Source organism: Dermacentor albipictus, chromosome 7 (genome assembly GCF_038994185.2).
Source record: "Dermacentor albipictus isolate Rhodes 1998 colony chromosome 7, USDA_Dalb.pri_finalv2, whole genome shotgun sequence".
Taxonomy (NCBI): domain Eukaryota; kingdom Metazoa; phylum Arthropoda; class Arachnida; order Ixodida; family Ixodidae; genus Dermacentor; species Dermacentor albipictus.
The window spans coordinates 60,553,617-60,564,548 of NC_091827.1; the positions used below are offsets into that span (position 1 = coordinate 60,553,617).

The 10,932-nt window shown below is 47.0% G+C and overlaps 1 protein-coding gene across 2 annotated transcripts in view; it reads left to right on the top strand.

Moving 5' to 3' along the window:
• The window catches only part of LOC135904774 (uncharacterized), a 63,806-nt gene extending 53,456 nt beyond the window's left edge, over window positions 1-10,350 (top strand). For both annotated transcript variants that reach the window (XM_070521280.1, XM_070521281.1), the window contains 2 exons: window positions 8,117-8,248; window positions 9,981-10,350. In XM_070521280.1, coding sequence (XP_070377381.1) covers window positions 8,117-8,248; window positions 9,981-10,145 — 297 coding nt within the window. In that variant the 3' untranslated portion in view covers window positions 10,146-10,350. The remainder of the gene's footprint in view (window positions 1-8,116; window positions 8,249-9,980) is intronic.
• The last annotated feature ends 582 nt before the right edge of the window (window positions 10,351-10,932 follow it).

The following is a 10,932-nucleotide window of genomic DNA, read 5'->3' on the forward strand; positions in this document are numbered from 1 at the left end:
GCGGGTGGTTGAGGACGACTTCGGTCGGCGCGGTCGAGGAAGAAGATGGAACCAACGTACTCATCCTTCTGAGGACTGCCACCTGAGCTCCTGCTCAGGTAGCAGTCCTTGAAGTCGGCGGCTTGTCCGTACGTGCACAGGAGTCAGCTCGACCCGACTTCGTGCTGTGCTTGCAGACGGTGTTCGATCTGAGAATGGTAGCATGTACCCAGCACCTTCACCAGAAAAAATGTAACGTAGGTTGGAGATGAGTGTTACAAAGAGACGTTTCTCTTTAACGGTGGGCCAGAAGAAGAGCGTGCAGCCTACGCACTTCATCGTCTTTCATGGCACCGACCATACGCCGCTTCCTTATTCTAGCTTTGCTCTTGCGCCGATTCCGGAGATGGTATAGTCTAAAGTCGTTGGCCGATTGCGAGGGTTGTACAGTCTATTCTCCGACGCTCCTTCTATTCCACTCACGCTATGGGTGACATTATAAAACACCGGTCCGACCAGACAAACAAAACAGCGCCTTAAATGATGTTTTTCAGTTGTGTCACGACTGAAACATGATCGTTGACAAAGAAGAGACAGTTCCTACGTCCGTTACAAAGAAAAATATCCGCTCAAGTTCACAAATGGTTCTTATAACACCGCACTGCGAACTCTTATTGAATAGCAATATCTGGGTATTATCACATTAAGCTTAAACTGGACAACACACGTTCATCATGTAGCAAAAAAAGCCATGAACAAGCTCTTTTTCCTTAAGCGTGCCTTGAATAGCTCGCCTCGCGGAATAAAGCTACGGACTTACGTTTCGCTTATACGTCCGATATATTATACGTCCGATATATAGTAATATTGCATGGTTTCTCCATACAGCTACCAACCTAGCCATACTCAATAGGGAGCAGCAAAAAGCTGCGTGATTTATAACAAATACAGTCACACGTATTCACTGGCTGAACTTGCACTTCGCGCAGAGCTTTACCCTCTATCTAGCCTACCGCAGATACACCACTCGATGTTCCTATGCTTAGTTCTGCACAATAATTTAGGATTAACTCCGAAGACTTCATCAATATAAGGCACTCCTGGATCACCCATCACAAAGACCCTCTCAATCTTGGGGATTTCTTTGTAATGACAACAATTCTTTTTTCTTTTTCCCCCAGTAGTGAGCGAACGGAATACACTAGACGCCTCAACTCCAACGTAGCTGACAGCCCTGAAATTTCTAGAGCTTACCGAGCTGTGTATAATGCTACCAGACTAACGTATTCTGTGACGAGACATGGCTGATATGAGCCTGTATAAGTTGTATTTACAAAGTTGCTGTTTGTTTGATTTTCTTGATTGTATTTTGCTTGCTTGTACGGGGAGAGCGTGTAAAGCATCAAGCTTGACATGCTTATATAATCGATTTGCATAGACATGCTTGGTTTGTACCTGTTGTTAGATTTCGGATCGTAGGGAGGACCTTGCTCTCATCGAGAACTCGGAGTTTATTATTTATTTACAGTATTTACATTACGACAGGAGATACATTTCAACAGTCTAGCATTACTTCCAAATGGAGCCCAAAAGACGATGCATACAGCACACAGAACTCGAGCACAAAGCTCGAAGCACGAAGCGCACTGCTAGCAGCCGACAAAGTGCTGCTTAAAAAGCCTCTGTCCTCCCTAGATCCCTAGGGGAGGGAAATCTGCTGTCCACAGTCGTTGGGGCGCAGTCGACGCCCCTTAGAGCAGGAGGGCTCACACACTCAGACACGCACTTCGGATTCCCAGAACACACTGAGTTGAGCGGGTCCTCGTAGCCAGATTGTCACGCTTGACCCTATCAGGCGCCTCTTAATTCCAGAGCTGACTTCTCCGGTAGCTGCCACGAATTTCAGCATACTGTGACGAACCCTGGGGCCCGAGAAAAAGCGCACCACAAAACACCCTTTTGCGAGAAGCTATCTTGCTGCAAATAGACTATGAAGGCGACGGCGAATCAACCAACAATACACGTTCCACGGAACGGTTAGTCTGGCCGCTGGGCTACACGAGAAGGCGCTTGGTTAATTAACCTTGCCTTGGTCTCTAGTTCTACGATAGAAGTGCATGGTCGGTTAACGTTGCTGGCGTGGCTAGTTCCCCGAAGATCGCCACCATCGTAGAATGATCAAAACTACTGCAGTTGCCCGGGATAGGTTCTGCAGGTTATCACCCAAGCAGGCCGATCTTAACAGCTCCTCTATGGCCTGGAAAATCTCGACTGGCCAGTGCTGAGAGCCGCTGGGCAGGAAGAGAATGGTTGGTGAGCAAGAATACAGCTTTGCTCTCTGCAACAACTGCGCCCTTGGAATGCCTTAAACAATCTCTCTACAACCGTCACAGAAGAGTCGATGCCGGCAACACAATACAACTCTGCGTGCAAACGCCTGTAATCAGCTTTTAACCAATGAGGCTTCCTTTTGAAAACTTCAATATAAGCCGCTCAACTGCGAACCCAAAATTTTGACCCCAAAATAGTGTGCCGCCAAAGCGAGCGTTCACGTTCTCCTTGAATTCAATCAAACCTGACCGTCGCGCTGCACAAGAGTAAAGGTTTACGCAGAAATAAACCGAAGGCTCTCAACCACCAGTACCCGAACATAACTTGAGCAGCCTAACTTCAAGAACAGCCTGCTCCAGGGCATGTTCGTACAGTGCGTACAGTGCGTACAGTGTACAGTGTACAGTGTCGCACAGTGTACAGTGTACGCGTACAGTGCGTACAGGGCATGTCCCTAAACAAACATCCAAAGTTGCGTAACTTACGCAACGCAGGGGAACATTTTAAAAAATGCGTCTTATAATAACTAGTTCTACGCACGCTTACTAGAGAAATCAGAACGCGGCCGTCTTCAACACACATGTCCAACCCAGTCATAACCCTTCTGCTTCCATCCGTGAGCACAGGACACGCGCTAATGGAACTAAGAAAGTTTTTCCGTGCAAATTATGCGCTTACTGAAAATCTATGTACTTCAACTTCGAAACTTCGAAAACGCTTATAAAGAAAGATGGGGCGCTATAACATAAAACTATTCCAAGCTTTTCTATTCCATTTCTGCTATCAGCACTCCGCGATTGGTCAAAAACATTTTGGACTACGCCCCCTTCACCCGTCTGTCACGCCACGTCGCGAAAACCACAATACCTCCCCATCTGATATGATGTGTACACACAAATTATGCATGATTTGACCAAAAAAGAAAACAGGTATTTCTCATTCAACGCCTTTTCGCCATTAGCCCACGGCTATTGGTCCAAAGTTTTCGGGCTGGCCCAACTTCACCTGCCTGTCGCGCGACGTCACGAAACCGCGAGAACTCCCCGCGTCAAAGTGACGTGTACGCAATAAAGTTGCATTAATATGCCGAACAAAACTGAATTTTCTTCTGAATAGCCGCAGGCTGCCCCGTTCCTAAAGGAATAAAAGATGGCTGTCACCGATCACCCAGGCGCTGCTCTATTCGCACCTGCCGGATAGCGAGGGTTGATTTGCATACAATAAAACTTCTTGCGTGGCCGTGCAACGTTTTCGAGCACATTTGGTGCATTTACGACCTCATTCGGCCAACTCTTCTTTGCTGAGGATCCGTTTTATCGTCATTCTTAAGCTTCCGTCGCATGGCAACGCGATTTTCAACCAGCCACCGCAAGCTAAGTAAGGGAAAGCGGACCAGTCGCAGACACCGGCACCACCCTCTTCAACCGGTTATCGATTTTCAGTGCACTGCCTGGGGCCCATCTCTACTTTAGTGCGGTCCTCGCCTCTTGTCAGCCAATTAGATAAGACAAGCCACTCAGTGTTGGCAATGTTATTCGCTTTTCAAGCAAACATAAGTGACCTCCCAGAAATGAGGAGAGCGTTTGATTGGTCTGTTCAGACAACCCTGTGCGTGACCACCCGGTGCTTGTGTCGGTGGTTACGCAAATATGACATCACGAGATTAGAATGAAAACATATTGTAATAGTTTTACGTTATATGGCCCATGGTTAACTAATACACACGCGCGTTACCACAGGCCTCTCACCGATGACATGACACTTCACGTTACTCACAAAAAAAAGCCAATGTACTGTTAAATAATAACTCGCGAAACTAAAAGTTCACATAAAGCACATCTTCCAAATACCGGAGCTTCTCAAGCGAAAACATAAAGAAAGCTCATACCTTACATACTGAAAGAAACTCTAGTCTCAAATCGCAAAAATTTTCAAGTGCTCAAAAATAAAAAAAAAACACGTTTCATTTCTACGGAAGCTGTCTGGGTGTCCCTTCCCAAACGTTTGCGACGGACTCATATTTCTGAGCCGTACTGGAGGTGGTCGCAGTTCGAAAACTATTCTGGCTACCCAGAAACAACAAAAGGGCTGACACACTATCAGCTCCTTTACGACGTTACAGTCTCCTGCCAATTTGCGCCCTGGTGTTAAGGCTTTCAACATCATCTCGACTGAGCGCGTCACGACACCCTACCACCTCGTCTCGTCTTGCCACCTTGCTCTCCTTCGCACTACCTGCTGCACCCCGAGAAGAATGACGGAACGACGAGGAACGGAACTGCCCTGTGCCCTTTGTCCACGCATAACATGCTTCTCAGTCCCTCTTTAACTGGTGGCTCGAACGTGCTTGATGTGCGAACATCGTCAACGACGACCGCACCTTCCTTTTCCTCACGCCCTCGCTTCTTGCGTCTGTCGCCGTCTTTGGCTGCACTACATTATTCACCACATTCCGATCTTTACCGCGCTTCTTTCTACAGCGCTTTCTCTTTCATGCCGCCTTCTCGCGCCTTAAGCTGGCCGGTACACATATTATCGGACCGGATCACTCTCCTTCCTGCATAGTCTAAGTCATTAGCACTTAAATCAACTCTCTCTTTTCCTCGACTGGCGGACAGCTCAACCAACTCTGGAACAATGCAGTAGTCCTTACTCGAGCTATGCAACTCGCATTCTTGCGAACTGCCCTCTACTGCATTGCCCAGCCCACGCTGTGCATCGGCACACAGCTCGTCGTTCTCGATCGCTGTCTCACCTGCGCAGTCCGAATGATTCCCAATTAAATCATGCCCCTCTTGGCTACCTAGAGTGGCGGACAGTTGCACCGATCCTTGAACCATGTAGTGTTCCCTTGAGCTACGCAGCTCGCAATCCTTCGAACTGCCCTCAATTGCATCGTCCAGCTGGTACTTCACTTCGGCACGCAGACCTGAATCGACATGGGTGCTCACGTCTGGCGAACAGCAGTACTCTGCACTTCGTGAACAACCTCGTTAACATTAAAAGTGACGCACACGTCCGGTGACTGTGCCAATTTATTCACAGCTGGCCTAGCTGTCTCTACAGTGCTCTGTCGGCACAGCCCATTGTCGCTCTCACTACGGCCTTTACCGGCCTCTGTTGCCACTAAAGCAGCGTTAAGTGCTAGCATTTCGAGTTCACCTAGGGACCTGCTGTTAATCGCGCAGGTACTACTACTCTCGGCTTTCGACCAAAGCCTGCTATCGACTTCTTCCCACTTTCGCTGCGTTAAGAGTATACATTTGTCAAGCCGCAGTTCATTTCGTTCAATTGCCTACTCCGAACCGTGAATCTCTTTGTTCAATGCATCAACGTACTGCCTCGTTACTTCTGTTAGGCCTTCTTCCTGTAAAATTCTTTTCAGTTCCTGCCTAGGTTTTTCCTGTTTTTGCCTCATTTCTTTCTCTTCTTGCCTAATTACTTCCTATTCTCGCTTTTTGCTTAGAATTCGTTTACCTAGTTCGATGAATTTCAAATCATTGTCACTTTGGCGAATGGTCTTACAAATTTTTGCTTCCCTGAAGTCCTCCTCTACGTCTACCTCGACCTCATCACACGACCACAACAGGTCAGCTCCCGTCAAACACATTAGGACCATAGTCGCTACTTTAAGCGTTGGCTCAGCTGTCACACAATACTTGCTGCGGTACCCAAGCAAATCAGAATGCAAGTAAAAGAACCCTAGCGATTCAAATCTACAAAGACAGAGCAATTGAAGCCTGGTAAATCTTAAAGCCAAAACCAAACGCTTACTTACTCAAACAGCACCGTATCAACAGTCCTTCTCCGTCGTATTCAGTCAGTTGCAAGAGGTGGACAATCCCAAGTCGCCTCCAACTTGATCGGGATACCGGTCGGTCACCACATACCAAAGAGCTCTCTTTGCCGTCTACGAGTTGTAGACCGATCTCACCGCTGCCATCCAGATGTAATGTTTGGAGGTTGTTGTAGGGAGGGACTTGATGTCATCGTGAACTAGGAGTGCAGAGTTCATTTACAGTATTTACATTACGACAGGAGGTACATATCAACCGTCTAGCATGACTCCCGAATGGAGCCCGAAAGACGAAGCAGACAACACACAGCACTCGAGCACAAAGCTCTAAGCACCAAGCACACTGCTAGCAGCCGACAAACAGCCGCTTAAAAAGCCTCTGTCCTCCCCAGATACATAGGGGAAGGAAAACTGCTGTCCAGACTTCGTCCAATCGGACCGTTCACAGTCGTTGGGGCGCAGTCGACCCGCCTTTGAGTGGGAGCGCTCATAAACTCACTTTGGAATCCCCGAATCCACCGAGTTGAGCGGGTCCCCGTAGCCAGATTACCACGCTTGACCTCAACCAGCGCCTTAATTCCAGAGTTGACTTCTCCGGTAGCCGCTACGAATGTCAGCAGACTGTGACGAATCCAGCGGCCCGAGAAAACATGCACCGCAAAAGACCCTTTCATGAGGAGCTTTCTTGCTGCAAATAGACCGTGAAGACGACGGCGAATCAACCAACAATACTTGCTCCGCTGAACGGCTAGCCTGGCCGACGCCGCTGGGCTGTACGAGGAGGCTCATGGTTAATTAACTTTGCCGTGGTCTCTAGTTCTCCGAAGCAAGTGCAAGGTACTGGAACGTTGCTGGCGTCGCCAGTTCTCCGAAGATCGCCACCACCGCAGAAAGATCAAAACTACTGCAGCTGGCCGGAAAAGGTCCTGCAGGTTAGCACCCCCGCAGGCCGATTGTAACACCGTACAATAGTAGAGCTGCTTACCATTCCTAAACTTCTATATCTTGAATACTTGAATGTATAACGTGTATATATATATATATGTATATATATATGTATATATGTATATATATATATATATATATATATATATATATATATATATATATATATATATATATATACATGTGTGTGTGTGTGTGTGTGTTTGTGTATATGTATATATTTATTTATAATGCTTAATCAATGAAATGAAGAAACGATAAATTCATGGAAATTAAAGTGGATGACAAAACAACTTGCCGCAGATGGGCACCGAACCCACAACCTTCGCATTTCGCGTGCGATGCTCTACCAATTGAGCTACCGCGGCGGCGAAATGCGAACGTTGTGGGTTCGGTGCCCACCTGCGGCAAGTTGTTTTTTCATCCACTTTAATTTCCAATAATTCATCGTTTCTTCAGTTCATTTATTAAGCACAAGCAATTTCCCCTATGTTGTCCTTGGTGTCAGTGTTTGTTGGCTTCTTATGATATGACTATATATAAGTATATATGTCTATATATATATATATATATATATATATATATATATATATATATATATATATATATATATATATATATATATATATATAATTATTTGTGTAAATGGCATCATTCATACACGTAGCTTGCCGCTTGATCGCTTTCAATTGCGAAGCTTTGTTTGCCTACCCTCGCAACTGGCCGTGGCTGCTGCTGTTGCCTTAGAGAATAACTGAAGAGAAAGAAATAAAAAGAAGAAAGAAGATAAAGAAATTACGAGCGCGGTGCCGAACTCTAACACGTAACCTGCAACACCAACTAGCACACTGAGCGCTCGTTGTCGTAGGCAGGTTCTGGCGATACGACAGGCACACTTTTCTATTAATCACAGCGACGTTAGAAATTAAGACGCTACGTTGTGCTGGGTGCTCAACTTGCACGACAGCTAGCAGAGCTAGGGCGGCAGTGACTGCGCGAAAACGAAAAGAAAAAAGAAATAGCACTGCTGACAGTATCTGTATGATCGTTGCTTGAATGCTCCAGGCGTGCCAGGTGCCACAGACGGACCTCAACATCGAGAAGACAGCCATCGGCCAAGAATCCGAGCAGCTGTCCCAGCAACTCAATCAGAGTAGGCTGTTGGCGTATGACACCCTCCACTACCTTATCGACAAGGTGACTTGCTTGGGCCTGAACTCTTCATATACAAAAAAGAACGTTTAGTTCCCGCGATTTTAAATCTAGTCTTAGCAAAGCTAATCACAGTGTCAATCGCAATCAATTTTTCAAGAAAACTAATTTTAATTGCCATGGACGCCATTATAATTACTTTTATTGACAAATTCATCCTTCATTATTTCTTTTAGTGCCCACTTCATGTAATTTTGTTGTCTTTTGGTAAAACGTCTAGTCATACTCCCTGCTTTAATTTCCAAATAGCGACATCAAGACGAACACCTTAGACGGCTTAGCCGACGAAAAATACATGTGCGGCGTCATTGCACCAAAGTTGATGTAACCAAAACTCACAGTGAGCCGAGCACACTTGGAAATATGGGCTGTGGGCCACATATAAGTTGGAATCCAGTTGACATAACGAAGGTTGAGTGTCGAACCCACTACCTTTGATGTTAATTGAAGCACAGTTGATTAAGATAAAGTTACCTAAGGCATTCGAACCCATGAGCTTTGGTGGGAGTCGAACGCACTTGGAGATATGGGCCATCGGAAGTATCTCCTCGTTGGATAAAAATCGACCTCGCGAAGGTCGAGAGGCAAACCCCCGATCTTTGGTAAGAGTCGAACCCACTTGGAGATATGGGTGAATCGGCCATATCTCCAAGTGTGTCTGCTCAATATCACGCTTGCGCTTACGTTGGTCGACACCAGAGCCAGGCGGAAGACGCGCACTTGCGTCTCCCGGCCAATGTTTAGGCAAATGGACGTGCAACCGCTCTGAAGGCACATTCACACCGAAAGCGGAGCGTGTAAGCGGACAAGCGTATTTTCAAAGCGGCAAGCAATCTGAATTGCTCCCTGAAATTTCTTTAGCAATTTCAGGGATGTGCCGCCATCTCGCGGCACTTTGGGTTTGTACGCGCACTTTCGATATATATATATATTTTTTTTTTTGTCGTGGGTCGGCGCGCTCCCGTCCGCTATCTACTTCTGGAAAATGATGAGCTCAGACGAAGAAGACGAGATCGTTGGCATATTACTTGCCACTTGCCTAGTCGATTTTCAAGATTTGTTACAGCGCAACACAAAAGAAGGTATAAAGTGACGACGCAGCGCCATGTCATCGTTTTATACCTTCTTTTGTTGTCGACTTGTGTTGCGCTGTAACAAATGAATCCCAACCAACTGGCCCAATTTGCCGTTTTGACGCTTTTGAATAACAGAAGCGAAAAGCCCAGGGAAAGACATCCGTTTACATTCGTTCACCAGCGCTTCCGCAGTGTCGGGTTATGATTGGCTACGGCCAAAGCGGCCAACCTATCCGCACGGAAGAAATCGGTCCGGACGCAATCCGGCCAAGCGGCCGCGTATTTTCCGCAAAGCGGAAAATACGCGGACGCTTGGCCGGATCCGCTTGTCTGCTTGCCCGCTCCGCCTTCGGTGTGAACGTGCCTTGAAAGTGCGTCTCCGCCAGCCTCTTTAACGGCACGCTGCTATGAAGTGAAGTTTTCACGATGGCTATTGCGACGAAATTGAAGAAACGACGAACATTTAATTTCTAGACTTTGAAATACATCCCCCTTGAGCCGTGTTCTGTCAGTCACAGTTGGTGAAAGCCTTCTTCGTAAGCGTGCAACGCTTATGCTACATGAAATTCAGCCTCTCTAGATTAGGTGTGCCCACTTTTTTAAGGAAGCGAAGAACCTGTCTTTTCGTTTCGGCTTCCCAGGCCAAGAACATCATGCGGAGACAAGACGTGCGGGCCAACTTCACGTGGTTGTTGCTCAACGCTGACCTGACGGACAAAACGGGCCAATGTCTCGGAGCGCCCTTCGAGCGCGTGAAGGGATTCAGAGATTTTTATTACCGGCGAGCACAGAAGCCGAAGGGGTAGCCACACGCGCTGCTGCTGTGTGCTAATTGCGCAAAAACGCGCAGGTGTCGCACCGTGTTGCGAGCCGTCCTGCAACGTGTCTATGGGCGGCTTTTTCGTTAGCCCTACGTGGCCAGGTTGAAAAAGAAAAAAGCCTATATTTTTATTCAGTGTCTGTTCCTCTTTGCGGTAGTGCATGCGATAAACACATTGTGGTCAAGCTGTTTTTGACTTTTATCATTACTCTTGTAAAGTGTCTTTGCGGGAATTGTCTCGGGTGGTGGGTCACCTTCGCTAATGGCCGCAACACCTGGCTTATAGATGGCAGCACCGTCGTCGCACTTGTGTGGATGGGCGCTAGGCGGCGCGCATTGAAATGTACGCGGCGGAGGTTCGCTGTGGGCGATTTGGACCAATTGCTAAGTAATGAAACACGCCGATTGCAGCAAACTGTTGCTATATTGCCCTCCGATGCCGCATTTTCTCGAGATACGCCCGGGTCATTCTTACTATACGCTAAATGAGCACAAATTGCAGTTTGGGTACATTCATGTCGCTTTCTTTTTTTTTTGGCGTCGGGCGTCCGTTTAGCCTATTCCAATAGCGCTGCTGTTGTGCAAAAATCCGAAGACAACTGGCGTAGAACAGGGCGAGCTCTATTCTGTGCTATAAAGTAAGTTCATAAGCAAATTTCTATGATATAGTAAAAGCAGCGGAATTCCATACTTGCGTGTTCAATACACAGAGCAGCCACGTACTTCGAGTTACACGACGCTGGCACTGCGGCTGGCACGGGAAGAACGACCAT